This window comes from Mus musculus, chromosome 2 (genome assembly GCF_000001635.26).
Source record: "Mus musculus strain C57BL/6J chromosome 2, GRCm38.p6 C57BL/6J".
Classification (NCBI taxonomy): domain Eukaryota; kingdom Metazoa; phylum Chordata; class Mammalia; order Rodentia; family Muridae; genus Mus; species Mus musculus.
Genome location: NC_000068.7, coordinates 135,460,155 through 135,476,946, shown reverse-complemented (window position 1 = coordinate 135,476,946; position 16,792 = coordinate 135,460,155). Strand labels below are relative to the sequence as shown.

Genomic DNA, 16,792 nt, shown 5'->3' with positions numbered 1-16,792 from the left:
AGATGGATAGGACACTGCTAACTAGGGGTGTCTGGTGGAAGCACCTAGTTCAAGATCTCTGACATCCACCGAGGGAGTAAGGCTTTATCCCGGAGACAGCAAAGATCATTTAAAGGCTTTCCATTTCCTTTGGACTTTGACATTGCTTGTCAAGCTATAGCATGGGAAAAGGGCTACACAACTGACAATGGATTATCAGAACTTGGGCAGGTGAGAGGTGATGGTGGCTCTACCCACGAATGGGCACAGTGACAAAAAGCAAACAAGCATGAGTTATCACATGTCAATCAAAGCTGATGATCCTGAATTGGCAATTTCTTGGGAAAGGGATAAGGGAGAAGATATATAAAAAATAATGTTGGGTGTGGGAATGTAGCTCGGTTGGTAGTGCTTGCCCCGGCATGCACAAAGCCCTTGGTATGATGTCTGGCACTACATATACTTGTGGTGGTACACCCCTTGGATTATAATCCTAGTGCTTGGCAGGTGGAAGCAGAATGGTGTGGCAGTCAAGGCTATCCTCCCTCACATAGGGAGTTTGAGGCTAGCCTGAATACATGAAATCCTGAGTCAAATAAAAAAAAAAAACCCCACAAAACAACAACAAAAACAACAACACAATAACAACCAAGACAAACCACCAATGTCAATGTTCCGCCGTGGGCACCTAGAGTAATAGTTTTCTTTTCACTGGTGAAGAAAACAAAGGAGTTGGAATGTCATATTTTGCTGAATGCACAGTGCCTTTGTAGACTGTATTCCCTAAAGACAGCTTTGTGATTGCAGTTATTTTTTTCCCCCTAACTCTTATGTTCTTCATGGACCAAAACTCTGGCCTACATGGGGTGTGCCCACATTTGTTCCTCACTGTGAATCTGGGAAAGAGATTGTGACAGCATCAGTGTACACAGTGTGCAAGAGCGCGCATGACTTCTATGTGTAGTCATAAAGATGTTTCCCCATTCCTTCATGGCTGTCTCAGAAGGCTTACTTTTGGATTCCAGCTACTTCATTACATGTAAGGAAGCGTAGGCTACGGTGAAGGCACTATGGTCTTCTAGCTTAGAGCCCCAGAGTCTCCCAGCGGATGCATCACTCCATATATGGATGTCTAAAGTCAAGCCCCAAGGCTCTTCCTCAGGCATTGCAGGTAGACTAAGGCAGGCCATTCTCAACCCAGCTCTACTTGAATTCCTGTCTCTGTCCCTTAAGTCTATGACAGACAAGAGATCATTTGGAGTCAGGTCTGCATAGCAATAGATAACTGGTATGCTGCATTTGAGGTGACTTTGTGACACAGAGAACTCACATGTATATTCCCTTTCCCACCAGTGTTGCAAACTACAGATTTCATTCAGAAGCTTGTAAGGTGCACCATCTGTTCTTCTCATTTCCATAATTTCTCAAAAATCAGTTGCTTTGCCATTCTTAGGTTAGGAAGAAAGGGAGAAAGAACGGGATGACCAAGAGAAAGGAAAAAGAGTCTCCATCGTGGGGGGAGTGACAAGCCACTCCTGGAGGGAGTGACAGCAGTCACAGCTGTGCACTCTGCACAGCACCACAGCGTCTAGTCTGCCTGGGCACTGGTGTGTTGTGTAAGGTGGGCATTATACTCTGATGACTGGCATTATGGTCATTGTCACTGACCCCTGTAAAGTGGGCTGTGACTCTAAGAAGGTCCAGCTGGACTGTGTTAAGAAATTTTTATTGTTTCCTTTGGACAATTTTTGTGTGATGAAAGCACATAAAATTACAAGTGGAAGAAACATCATGCCACAAAATTGCATAGAATGATTACAAAAATGTGAATTATGCATTTTAAATAATTTCAGATAGAACCCAAATATGTACATTTTAAGAGCATCAAATACTTTGCCCTCTCCCTCTTTCTCCTCTTAAAAGGCGGGAATCACAATGTTCAATCCATTCCGAACAGTATTAACACAGTGCACAAGGGCAACATTAAATTCAAAGGAATGCAAGCAATGGCCCTTTCTTTTGGAACTTAATTAATGACTTCTTATCTATTACAGGAGTATTAATTAATGTGTGGTGGTACTGAAATGTTAAAAAACAGAGCACATGTCATGTCATTAGAACTTTGAACACTGATTTACACGGCCCAACCACATTATTCTCAGTAGTTTAAAGGTGTCAGGGATACAGCCTATTTTAATGCATGACTCTACTCTCTACTCTAGGAAAATCCACAGTACAGAATTTCACACATTCAACGAAGAACAAGGCAAGTACATAAAGGCACAAAACTGCACATCATATAGACCCCTTTTCTTTACCTTTGTCTATTTTCAAGTAATATTAATATTATCGATGGATAGTATCATGGTAGTAGTTTCGATGATGCAAGATGCACAGTGATACACACTACCCCACAACTGCAAAAAGTGTCACTGTACAGATATAAAAAATGTGATTACAGTAAATGACCAGATACAAAACATTGTAAAATGACTAGAATCACCAAGATAATGAAGTCCAACTACCAAAACAGGATTTGAAAGTCAAGGTTATTCAACCTCGGTCACTATATGGACTATGATGAAATCCAATGTCCTGCCATAACCACCAGTGTGTTTGGTTTCGAATCCTGTTATCCGTTCACTCTTCTCCAATTTCCAACAGTCTGTGACTGTGTTTGTAAAATTCAGCATTCCATTTGGACCGTCTCACTTCCTTCTGAGTAATTCCTTTCCTTTCCTTCAAAGTGCAAAAGTTAAATGGTTCACAAGAGATCTCTCTTCAGTGGAAGGTAAGCTTTAGTAAGTTAATTAACACTCTTGGTCCTTCAGATAAAATACAATCATCTCTAAAGGGGATGTGATTTCCCCCTTATGTCTCGTCTCAGTAAGTGTGTGTGTGTGTGTGTGTGTGTGTGTGTGTGTGTGTGTGTGTGTGATCAAACACTTTCATGGTGTTTGAAGCAAGCCTTCATTTTGATTAAAACTTAATTATGGTCCTAGTTATTGCTTAAAGTTAAATAAAATCATTTCCAGAAAAATATTAAATTCTTAAAACACAAAATTTCAGGACACAACTGTTATTTGCCTTGCAAAATTATAAACAGACAGGTTCCCTTTAAAGTAAAACAAAGCCATGGGCATTGTTACTGCTGGGCTTTAATGTTCTTTGTCCCACTCTCTAAAACCATAGTTTTTCTATATAATATTATTTCTTAAGACCTTTTAACAATGATTTTATTAGCTTTAACATGATATAATTTGTCTCTTATTCTCCTTAGAAGAAAATAAGAATTAAACAAAACATAACTAAGTGAAGTAAATATACAAACTAAAATATAACCAGAGCTTTATTACTGTCAGAATAAAACTGAAATTACTCAGTTAAAATTTATTGAAGATAGTAGTAATACATTTGCACTCTATTTCCTATGCATTTTTGCATATCCTGACCATTAAAACAAGCTCAAAGTCTGACACTTAAAATCCAATTTTTGATCCTTCAAATTTTTTTAGTAAATTCATTTCCTAAATTCTAAGACTACCTCAAGTTGCATCAATGACTTCATAAACTGATTCTTAGCATTCCCATATAATTTAATTATCCATATAACATATATTTGACCCATTTCTTCTCTGTCCATGTATCCCTGAACTTGCTTTTAAATCTTATGGAAGAGATTTGGGTCACTGCCAATTAATAAACACACATTTACACTCATGCGTATGTATGTGTGTACACTTACATGGCTGGGTGCATACGTGTACTATATACATGGAGATAATGTGTATCATTTATACATGTGCATTTAGATAAATATTCTATCTTCTTTTCTACAGTAAAAATAAATGAACCACAAAAAATATCTGACAATAAAATAGCCCACTGGATCCTGTTCAGGCTGGCTGATATCTTGATTCAACAGATCAGATATGTTGTAGCTGTTTGATAGGTTCAGGTCAACAACTGATAGATACCCAAAGACGTGCAGCCAAATATACAACCCATATTGCTAATCATGAAATGGCTTCACTGGGAAATGATACAATCATGTGATTTTTTTTTATTTTATAAAAGAAACCAGCTTATATGAGTCACTATGGTATCTAATAAAGCCATGTCAATAGCAAATACAGATGCCTCTGTGATAAATAAATTAGCAAACGGCAAGCCACCAGTGCCTGCAAAGCAAAGGATGACACAATTCACTATACACGTTAACTTGAAAACATGGAATTGCGGGGCAGTTAGGAAAACAATGCTCAAAGTGGAATGTTCCATAGTGTTAAATGGAGCTGCGCACTTCTCAAACTATTTCTTTTACTTTGAAATACTGTACACCAGAGCTTCAAATGAAGACAGGAGCTCTCATTTTCGTCCAAGAAGACATTGTCCTTCATTACATATTCCATGGAGCCTGGGAGCTGCCTGCTCTTAATTTACTATTGGGACAAAAAGAAAAATCCTGCATACATGCACCCTTCTGTCTAAGACTGGCAATAGTTTCCACATGACACATGGAACCAGGGTATGGGACCTTCACACGGATCCTTCTGGAAGTCTCCCTTTGGTGTGGATTTCAGGCTAAGGGATATTTCTCAGGAAGATGGCCCAGGCAGTGATATTTGTCATTAGAGTCCACTGGAGCTCAAGCAGCTGTGCATGTCTGGAAGGCCTGACAGGGGCATCACAGAGGAGTATCAAACTCTCTTCCTGGGTTCTCTCTTTCTATCTCCTCACTGGAGGGAGACTTGAGGTTCACCTTTGCAGCATCTGAGGCCAGAGAGGGAGGGGCAGAGCCGTGATTGCTGTCCTCGCTGATCTTCCCTTTCATGGCTTCCTGTACAAACTCCAGAATCTCCAGGGGCAGCCTTTTGAACTTGTCTTGGTATTCTTGCTCCAGCTCCGTCTGCAGCTGAGAGACATCAAGAGAGGAAAAAAGGTTGAGGCCATTTATATTTCTCAACTCACCCATACAGACACTCCTTCCCAATGATGTGTAAAGGGCACAGTAAGGATAAATGGACTTAGGATGCCACTCACCGGTCAGCCACAGTACGGGTGAGTAACAGTTTAGTAGGACATACCATTCGTTCCCAGCTGAAAATCAAGTTGTGGTCATGTAGTGTAACAAGCCTAAGGACTTGGACGAAGACGAATAAACTGAACTCTAAACACACTCACACACCCTTGGAAAAGTTTACAGAAGAAGTATATAATGATTGAAATTCTTATGCTCAGGGATTGAGTAGTGTCAACAGCAGGGTTTCAGCTTTGAGGCTGGGAAACTAAGACTGAGTGCTTCTAGTTTGTTTATTCAGTTAGTATTTTGGTTTTCCACAGGACCCGCTGCATGGTCAATGCCACAAGTCCACTGGTGCCTTTAAAACAGTGGTTCTCAACCTTCCTTATGCCAACACTGTTTAACACAGTTGATCACACAAAACTATTCCATTGTGACATCATGACTGTAATTTTGCTACTGTTATGAATTATAATGTAAATATCTGATACACAGGACATCTGATATACCACCCTGTGAAAAGGTTGTTTGATCATCAATGGGTTTGGGACCCACAGGTTGAGAACTGTTGCTTTCCCGAGAAGCTTGGTGTGTTATTTTCATATGAACCCTGCTCATGCACAAACTTTTGCTGTGAGTTCTTTTTCAAATCACTTCCTTATTTCGTCTTTCTCGCCACCATTTTTATTTGTCTTTTAAAGTGCTACAGTTACCTTTTAAATGTCTTCTATTTGACCTGTTTTATGCCTTGGAAATTTGCAAGCCCTTTTTAATATCGAGGACCTCTTCACATACAGACTGACACAGTTGCCTTAGCTATAAAGAGGCTGTAAAGCGCTTTCTCACACAATGGTGAGGGTGTTCGGAGCTGCTTACAAGAAGCCCCTGTGGTCTGAGCCCAAAGGAAACTCCACATTTTAAAATATCCTGAAGACAATGGTCCTTTGTTGCCTTTTATTATCCTTGAGGCAACTCCTTTAGATAGCACCTGGGTGGGTGAGGCAGGAGGATCACCATTGGTAAAAGGCTAGCCTGAGCTGCACATTGAATTTTAAAATACAAAATATGGACAAAGGAACCTGGAGAGTTCTTAAGACCTGAAAATGGTTTTGGTGTTTGTCTGCCCTCAGATGTGAACAGACTGTGTGGCTTGGCCTCGACTCTCGCTTGGGAGGTGAGGGTGGGCCTAGCCTCTGCATTCTCCGCTGCGCGATGGCAATACTGCTAGCCAGCTCTCATTACCTATGCTGATTATCTTTTTAAGGCTCCAGTTCCACTTTGGCCATATCCTGGCTGTGTATCCTCCATCTGCAACCACAGGTGAACCCTCTCAGGCTTGGCCTTGACTCTGGGGCTTTCTACTGTGAAGTCAGTCCTAAGGGCTACTGCCTTGGTGAGTCTGAACCTCTTTTCTGGACATTGTTAGCCATTTGGCAGCATCTAGTAGCTCAACTCATTCACTCTCTCTTTAGTTAGGTCAGAGATATTCTGTCAAGTCTTAGTTATTTCGTCTCTGCATCGATGTGATACAACTCTAAAACTCTCTAAAACTCTGCAACTCTGAAACTCTCGAAGTTTTGAAATACAGAAAGTTGCGGTAAATCTATGACAAACTCAGCAAGAATAACAGTTATTTGTGGTCCTTGTGTGGTCTCTCCTTCCAGTGCTCTCCCCTCTGCGCTGTATTGCAGAAAGGTTAATTTCTGTAGAGTACAAACCAGGCCTTCCTGAAGCATGGCATGGTATACACAATGCATTTCCTTTCCAAAGAAAAATTGTTACAGTTTCTAAAAATCAGTGGACTGGAATGATAGCAGACAGTAAATTCTGGATCTTGCTGAAAGACCTCTCCCCACATAGCATATATCAAGTTGAGTGTGGGGAAAGGTTCAGTCTGGGTATTCAGAAATCAACTTTCTCCCTTCTCAAAGAAAATACAACAAAAAATATATGAGAGAGAGAGAGAGAGAGAGAGAGAGAGAGAGAGAGAGAGAGAGGAGAGAGAGAGAGAGAGAACACAAGACTTCTATTGGATCAATAGAGAGGAGAGCCCACTGCCCCCAAAATGCACTGGATACTGGATTACGATGGAGCAAGGACATCATGAACATGGCCTCATATTCTTTGGCTCAAAAAAAAAAATCACTTCAGAGTCAGACAAGAAAGAACTTTCCTTTCATTCCCCACGCTGCCCCAAAAAATTCAGAAGAAAGCATGGTTTGCTCAGTTTGCTAGAGTGATTCCAACCCAGATGACAGGTCTGGATTCCCAGCAACTGCCTCTATCCGCTCACAGCCTTCAATCCAGCACACTTGTGATTAGTTTCAGTTCCAAGTAACCTAAGGAAAGGAAGAGCAGCACTGTGGCCGCAGAAGATGGCTGTTTTTATTTAGGTTTGATGGGTGGATCTTCAACTACGGGTGTATTGGACCTGACCTAGCAAACAGTCTCTCCTAAGATGTTGTATAAGACACTATGCAATTTCAGAATGATTCATTATCATAATCGTCATCATCCTCATTTTTGAAAAGAAAAAGAAATATGAGGAAATGCCAAACAATCAGCCAACACTTTTTAGGGATGTTGGTAATTTGATTCCTGTAAAGACTTAATTTTGATAATTTAATTTTAATAATGATGCTTAACAGTTTGTAATCATTGACCTAATTGTGGCTAAGTCATAACTATCCTGGACTTTTCTTCTTATCTTGAGGTAGAAGCAGATTTCTATTGCATTCTAAACTAGGTCACTGCCTAACAGTTGAGATGAAATGTCATATATGCTATTCTTTAGAAACATCATTCAATTATTAATAAGTCAATTTAAAAATTGTATTTACTATTAGATGTCAAGTTAGAAAATTTTCTTTTAGTTTTCTTATAAACTAGTGATTTGTTCCTTGTAAAAAAATAATATATATATGTATATACATATATATATATTATACAGATGAATTCCTGGAGCCATTCCCGGAAAGCCCCATCCAACTAGAGCTGGTATGGCTCAAGCACTTTTGATTACATGGCTGAGAAAGTCAGGTTAGTTTGAAAAGCATGCTGTGTAAGACAGAGGAGGAGGGGTGGGACTAGGGAAGATGTGATCCAACTAAAGGTGGTGTCATTAGCTAGGTTCTGGCTCAGGCTTCTTAGATGCTGGTTTTCCAAGAAAACAAAAATAAAACAAACAAACAAACAATAGCAGCAACAAAACCCAGAAATTGAAAATTTTCATGCAGGAATTTCTGACTTTTTACTGTCAGCAGTCAGACAAAATAATAATTGTCAGTCCGACAACATTGTCTGACACTGGGCCATAATCTGGTACTAGCTGTAGATAGGAAAACAGGTGTGCCCACCCAGCAGAAAGTGTGCTTTCCCCTGGTGTCCCCTTCAGGGGCTGGCCTCCCTGTAGCAGGTGCCCGATCCTTACGGCTGGGTTCAAGTGTGGCGATGAGATGTGAGGACACTCACTGCTTTGTCACATCTGAAGACAGAATGGACCCCGAAGCCCACACCACGTAGTTTCCTCTCACTTATATTCTGCGTTAATCTGAAGACGGAAAGGTTTGGACTCCCTGCCTTAGACATGATTGGGATGTAGGCGAGTGAGGTGACAGACACTGCTACCATCTTCACTTCATCCCACATCATCAAGTGGAAAGCCCTTTCTCTGCTTCCTATAGATTTTTGTGCTACAAATGACCTCTAAGTGAAGCTGGGCAGATCCTCAGAAACTGGTTTCTCCAGTGTTCTGTTTGAGAAGCTGTTAGCTTACTAGGCTCCACGAGGTCTGAACCCAGCATGAGTACGTGCCAGGCAGACAGCATTAACTGTGTGCTGCGGCAGAAGCTGGGGCTGTAGTCTTGGCTTTTCAGAACGGAGCCAGAGGGTCACCTGGGAATGAGTCCAAGATCAGTCTGGATATGAGATAAAGGCCTGACTGCCCAAAGCTGCCCCTGTGTCCCCAGGAGACAGCCTTTTACTTACACTTATTGTGTGTTACAAGTACCTCTTTATATTAAAAAAGAAACCCCAAAGTAGTTTAAGGCAAAACCAAATTAACAAAAAGCAAAGAAAGAAAAGGACAACATACATAGCCTTTGATTGGGTAAGTCTACCTTCTGGAATCTGGCTTATAGGCGTATGGCTAAGGATGCTTGAAGCATTATGATGTTGACTGCAGAGGCAAAATAAATGAGCCATGATGGTAATGGAAACATAGCTGAGTGTCGATATCCGTAAATAATCTTACATTTTTACTTTTTTTTCTAAAACTTGCATTTTCTATTATTCTAAGTATCTGCGGAACCATTTGAAATTGTTTAGACATGAACACATGTCACCTGGAAATAAGGATATTTTCTTAACATAATGGCAGTATCTTAATCAGTTTCAGGAAAATAGTAACAATTATTAATTGTATTATTTTTTGTTATATCTTTCTCACCTTTCCTATTTCAGGTATTGATCACTGTCTTTTTTTTAACTGAACACACACATTCTGAGATTGTGTGGCTAGTAGCTTGCAATGCCATTTAAGTTGGCTCTTGAAAACTAGAAGGTAACTATAGATTTCATTATATGGAACTTAAACATTTGATTTGGCAGGAATGTTCAGCAGGCATTTGTTTCTAACTCCTGGGGCTATATGTTTGTAGGTGTCGAAATCAGCCGGTTTTACTATCAACATTGAATGTTCTTAGAGATAGCTTGGTAACTGCTGCCCCTTTGATTTGCAAAGATCTGTTTTTGTTTTTTTTTTTTTTTTGTTTTTTGTTTTTTGTTTTTTTTTCTCCTTCCAATAGTCAGTTACACTGTGAGGTCAAATTACAAATCTGTATGAAGTTTCCTCCATAACTTCTTATATAACTAGTAATTCTTTACTCTTCATTGGAGGTAGACGGTGATTTGTAACAATTTTAGATTTAGATGGTACTCTTTCTGTAATAAACAGCAAAACCCTGTCTCAAAAAGCAAAGCAGCCATCTGTGTCTACTAACAACCTTCACCCTGGACTAAAGTTCTCCCTGAAGGCAGAGCAAAAGTTAAAGGTTTCCCTCTTTTTCTTTAATTACAAATTTTCTGAATAAGAAATGGTGAGAGTAAAAAAATTTTTATAGTTACATAATTCCTTCTGCTCCTCTTTCTCCTCCTTCTTGTCACCCCCCCCCCGTTTCTCTTTCCCCAAATAAATGCAGACAATTCTTACTTATTCCTTGGATTTTAATCAGTTCTAACAGTTTTGTGCTTTCCGTTTGTTCATAGCAAAGCTCACATGTCTGGTGTGTGGCTGAGGGGGCCCTTTCAGGCTGGCTCTGAGATTTGTTAGAGTGTCCTTTTCAATTTTTGAGTATTTAATTGCTTGAAGGGGGAAAGGGGAGGGAGGGAGTAGTGGTGTGTGTGTGTATGTGTGTGTGTGTGTGTGTGTGTGTGTGTGTGTGTGTGTGTGTGTATGTACCAGATGTCCAGACACTTCTGAATGGTCCCTGTATCAAAACCAGAAGAAGCTGATTTCTGAGGAAGCTCTGGTCCCTCCCATGAAAGCTTTAATAAGCCCAGCCCCGGAACCCAGAAGTGCTTGCTGCTTTCAATCAACAAGCACAGGCTGCCTCACAGTATGGCAAAGAAATATACTTTGAAAAGTTATTGGTATATACTGCTATTTCAAATGATTTTGTTTGCTTTACTTTTGAGACAGAGTCATGCCCTGTAGTCCAAGTAGGATTGGAACTCACTATGTCAACCAGATGGCTCTTGAACCCACATTCTTTCTGTTGCTTCAGATTCCTAAGTGCTGGCATAGCAAGTGCACACCACCATGTCACACATCAATTTTAAATACAACATTACATATAGTTTCTGCCTAACTTAATCATTTTTTTCTTACACTGGAAAGTTTGCCTTCTGATTCGTGATGGTTTGTATATGCTCAGCCCAAGGAGTGGCACTATTAGAAGATTAGGCCTTGTTGGAGTAGGTGTGTCACTGTGGAAGTGGCCTTTAAGACCCTAATCCTAGCAGCCTGGAAGCCAGTCTTCCAAAAGCAGCCTTCATATGAAGATGTAGAACTCTCAGCTATGCTTACAACATGCCTGCCTGGATGCTGCCTGCTCTCACCTTGATGATAATGGACTGAACCTCTGATCCTGTAAGCCAGCCCCAACTAAATGTTGTCTTTTATAAGACTTGCCTTGGTCATGGTACCTGTTCACAGCAGTAAAACCTTAACTAAGACATGATTGTATTATTGTATTGACATTCATACTTTATGTCAATTATGAAGAAAGTTTCAATATTATGATCATTGAAATAACAAGGTAGCATTCCAATTTTTACAAGATTCTTTTAATTCCCAGAATATTTTTGGCTAAGAATAGTTCCCTGTTAAAGTTTGTCTAAAATAATTATATTCTTCCTGTACTTGTGATGTCTTTGAAGAATTCACAGGTAGTTTGTTCTCATTATATATTTTAGGTTAGTTTATTCTCTCTCTCTCTTTTTTTGCCAGTAGTAGCTACCATATATAGTTAAAATTCTTTTCCTGATAATCTATCTATCTATCTATCTATCTATCTATCTATCCCCATAATTATACTTTATGTGCATTGGTGTTTTGTCTACATGTATGTCTGTGTGAAGGTGTCAGATCTTGGAGTTAGAGACAGCAAGTTGCTGTGTGGGTGCTGGGAATTGAATCAGGGTCCTGTGGAAGACTAGTCAGTGCCTTTAACTGTTAAGCCCTCTCTCCAGTCCCCTTTTAACCCTCTTACATTATATTGTTTCTTTTTGTTTGTTTGGGAGGTAGTTATATTTAGTATTTTGCATAAAATATTTTGAAATTTATTACTAAAGATAAGGGAAAATAGTAAAACAAATTAGCCTAGAAACTAAAAATCATCCAAACACAAGTATTTCTGTGAAAGGATTCTATTTAGCAACATATGATATATGCAAATAAGTGTAAATAAATAAATGGATCTGGAAGCAGAGAAACAGGGGTGGTATGGAATGTGTCATGACTGTTACAATAACTGTAAAGTACACTTAGACTTGTATACATCTTCTGTAAATATGAGAAAAATATAAAAACCGAGAGCTCTGTTCAAAGGAAATACGAGAACATGAACTATGTGGGGATCTTGAGTATTTTCATTTCTTCTACTTCCCACTTTCAGGGCAATGTGATTATATTATTTTTGGCACAAAAGTGTATTTCTAAAATGAAAACAAAATCTAATATCCGTTTTAAAAAATAAATAGAAAAAGGCAAAACTCAGGTTGTGTGGTATAATCAATGACCATTGCAGAGAATATAGTTCTCTGGCTTAAACTTCATCAGTTAGATAAATGGATATTCAAAACAACACACACACCCTTCCTAAAATATATTCACAGAATGGGTAGTTTCAGATTTAGCCTAAACTACCTTGTAAGGTCCTGTCTTATATTTAGAATAAGTTCATGAATTTTTAGAAAAGTACAGAGCGAGGCCAGTCAGGTTACCTGAGGATCATTCAAAAAGTACCATGTGGGAAAAGCAGATTCTACTTTGTATCCTCATCACTCTGGTTTTTTTTTTTTAAATGTGTTTTCTTCTAGGTTTTGTAAGACTAAGTTTCCATGAGACTTTGAATCAATATGGACGGATACATGAGAAATGCATTTTTTATCTAAACACTGAGAAACACTAAATAAAACGACAATGATCTTTGCTGAAATTTCTAGCTAGGTTTGAATATAGAAACCCCCCTAAATCATGAAAATAAGAAAAGCCCTCCACAGGAGGAGGCTCCATGGGTAGCATAGGAGAATCTCCATTCTGCAGGACCAGGCTTCTGTGTTGGGCCAGAATGGGTGAGAAGTGCTGTGTAAGGTCAAAGATCTCTACCATACAGATGAGAATTATTAAAACAAGTATAGGCAAAGGTAAAATGATTCATAGGGTCTATGGAGGACATACATTTGCCAAGAGATTTGGAAATCAGAATCAATAATAAAAAACAAACAAGTAGAGCTTCTAATTCAAATTACTGATGTGAATAAGGAATACAGTGTCAGTAAATTGAAGCACAAACTAACCGTTCAGCAACTGTTGTTACCTGTGAGGGCTTAGCACTGAAGAGTCAAATTCAGGCACATTGGAGTCCCTCATAACACAGGCCAGGAGTGAGCCAAACAGACAAGCAGGTACCAGTGACCATGAAGTGAAGTTCAAAGTCACAGACATGCCTAGGGAAACTCTGTTTATGTTGGACCTTGTAACTCAAGGTTGCCATTGGCAACAGAAAACTTAAAGAAGGAGCAAAGTGATGATCAGTGCGTTTCTAGGTCAAACAGGAAATACTTGGGATATGAAATAAATAAATCAGAAGAATAAAAGACTTCTGGGTTTAAGAAGAAGGAAAAAGAAACAAAACTGACATTTCATGCCCATGTTGGAGAGTGCAGTGAATTCACAAGATAAAGCCAAGTGTTTCTATCAGGGGGATGAGCACAGCACACTTATTTTTTGCCAGATTTTCCCAAGTAATTACATTTGCTATAAACAATAAAATTAATTAGCTTTCATCTCATAAGCAAACATTAGCTAGCAATAGCGCTTATTGTAAAGGGTCTACAAGGAAACCATGAATTACCTGTTGCCAGAGATTCACACAAGGAGGATAATTCCGGGGCCAGATAAGACTCTTAACTAAACTGGTATCAAGTGTGTCCGTTAGATAACACTGACCTTGGAAAGCTCATTTAATCTATTGGAGTTTCAATTGTCTTCAATTTTAATTTTATTTATTATGTTAGAACATGCATGTATCTTATCTCTTCCACTCTGGGTTCTGGGGATTGAACTCAGGTCATCAATCTTGTGAAGCAATGCTTTTACTCACACGTCATCTCCCGGACTCTTCAATTGTCTCAAAAATACAAGGAGGATTACTATACTGATTTCCTCTGGGTCCTGCTAAAGGGTTTAAATGAGACTATGTATGGCATCTTGTGATTGCTTAGTGACGAATCAGTGTTGACTCTTATTTCCGAAAGGAGATAAAGAACAGGATTTGTACACAAACACATTTGGTACCCTGCCTGCTAAGTGGCCCCGTCTTGAGTGGCTACTTGGTCAATGAAATGTGATCATGATTCTTCCTAAATTTTACCTTTTGGGCTAGATTCTGGTTTACTGTTGATTTTGATACATTTATCAATAAGTAATATTTTCAATGGTTTGATACCATGTGGTAGAAAGAACTCAGAATCTTTTCGAGATAAGAAAGTTTACATATATATATATATATACACACATATATATATATACACATATATATGATGTTGGATGGAAGGGATGGCACAGACCAGGATAGGATGTATGGGTTGGCAATGAAGCCTAGATTGTGACCTTAAAGTGACCCTGGAAATATTCTTTTGAGGATTTTAGAGCTAAAATTTGAGTCTCACAGTATCTGTGACATTATTATATCCAGGGGTGGAATCTCACAACGTGCTTCCTTTCCTGTAGAACAAATAATACATGGCATTTCCTAGACTGACAGTTCTCTAGCTTAGATTCCCTTTTTAGTGCTCCACCTAAAGGCATGTCATGTGTATACAAATAGCTGATTTTTAGGCTTTAAGTTTGCTGTAATATATAAAAATGCAACCTTGGTCTTTTTCCTTCATACAGAATCAGCTATAGATCTATAATGAGCTGTACATATTCTGTAGTTGAGGCTGAATCTTTTAAAAAAATAATGCTATGTAAAGAGACTCTCAGCAAGCTTTATCGCTTCCCTAAAGTTAATATAGAAACAAAAGAACTAGGGTTTGTCAGGTTTGGGCTAAGAAACACTAGATCTATGAAGGGTGGTGTAAAATTTCATTTCTGACCAGCTCTCAGATGATGCAGATGTTGCTGGTCTGATGACACTTTGTGTAACATCAGTTTTGACAGTGGTATTCAGGCACTTTTCTCCTGTTGAATTCTCTCCCTCTTCCACACTATTGCTGGAATATGTAAATAAGTATATGTACACACACACACACACACACACACACACACACACACACACACACACAATCAGAAAGATTTCTTTCTGGTAAATCTCTCCATTATAGACTTCTGGACCTTAGGGTTGGTTTCAGAGCAGTCACTGGAAACACAGGGTAGGGGGCAGAATAGAGGATGCTAAATGCACAGGAAGGAAATATGAGGATCAAAGGATAAGGTAGACGGAGCCTGATGTAGATATTAAGTGAATAAAAGAAAGAAAACAGAATATGGACATCATGTGATTTTTTCCCCAATGTGGTCCCTAACCTGCCTTTGCATCCTGACATAGCTCCTATGTGTGCACTCTTCTTTAAGTAACAGAGGAAATTTACTCTTCATCTGATGAAAAGCACAAGTGAGTTCTGGTTCCTTTTCCTCTCACTTCTGCCTCCATTCCTTCTTCACTGCCGCCATCTGAACACACCCCTCCATAGACAGTACTCTCACTATTTTTTTTAACACAACCCATGCTTTAGACTTCGGAGCTTTGATATGCTTTTCAAATTTTCTTTTGCACTTATCTCACAGGCACCTAGAGATTACTGTAGAAACCTTGGAAAGGAATGTTAGCAATTATGCAGTCAAATCCTACAAGATTTCAAAGTCTTGGAAAGGGACTTTTGCAATTATATAGTCAAACCCTTTCGTTTTACTAAGTGCAAACCTGTGGCCCAAAGTAGTTAGTGGTTTCTAAGAATATAGGGCTCACTGGTGGCAAGGGAGCACCACAATCCAGTCAGTTCTCTTCTGTGCCAGACAGACTGGATGACTGGCCAGGGCATTTTCACTCATCGTTGTTCTTATAACCTTTGACTATAGCTAAGTTCCTCATATTAAAGGCATAGTATGTATTTTTGCATGTCTTTCAATATGAAGGCTATGTGATTTGTTTTAACCAATCATATGTTATCAGTAATATAGACCATGAAGAAACATGGAGAAAGCCTCATTTAGCTTTTATTATAGCTCTTTTGCCATATCCTCATATATGGTAGAAGGTGGGACACAGCCTAGATTGACTGACTGCACAACTTCAGATACCCAGATGTGCAAAGCAAATCCACACAAAGGCCATGTTGACACCTACCTGACCTGTAATGCACTGAGCTAGCTAAGCTCAGTCACCAGGAGCTAACTCTTACAACGTTGTGAGTTAAATGACTGTTCTTGAATACTAGACAGATTGGTGTCTTTGAAACAGCATTGTTAATTGCATTTCCTAATGACTTTCATGACTTTTCTCAAAAGCTCTATAGTTGTGACATAGAATGAGTTGTTTACCATGTTTAATAAATAAGGTGCTTGCCGTGTGTGTGTGTGTGTGTGTGTGTGTGTGTGTGTGTATGCACATGTGCAAGTGTGCACAGGTTTGGGTATGTGGTATGTGTAATACATACACACACACACACACACACACACACACACACACACACACACATATATATATATATATGTATATATATGTATATATATATATTTTAGCCATTTAACATCTAGGAGCAACCTCTACTACAATTTAAGGTAGTGATGGAGGACTCAGAAAACTACTTCATCTCAACTTGGGATCTCTTCCAAGTTCCAGGCCTTGGGAGTTTTGTTTTGGCTCTAGGATACTATTCGTTTACAGGGCCCTGTTATTGAGGCCTGGGAGTTTTCTTTTTTTCAGTGGGTGCTTTCTTTAGACTTAACTGTCATCAATTAGAGCTAAGAATAAACATGACTATGAGTAAGAAAAATAATTTCAA

At 39.1% G+C, this 16,792-nt stretch overlaps 1 protein-coding gene across 3 annotated transcripts in view; it reads right to left on the bottom strand.

Annotated features, from left to right (window-relative positions):
• Window positions 1-1,688: 1,688 nt before the first annotated feature.
• The window catches only part of Plcb1 (phospholipase C, beta 1), a 689,095-nt gene continuing 673,991 nt past the window's right edge, over window positions 1,689-16,792 (bottom strand). For all 3 annotated transcript variants that reach the window (NM_019677.2, NM_001145830.1, XM_006498930.3), the window contains one exon: window positions 1,689-4,894. Coding sequence is in view for 2 of the 3 variants with exons in the window: in NM_001145830.1 (NP_001139302.1) it covers window positions 4,667-4,894 (228 nt within the window). In the remaining variant the exon portion in view is untranslated. The remainder of the gene's footprint in view (window positions 4,895-16,792) is intronic.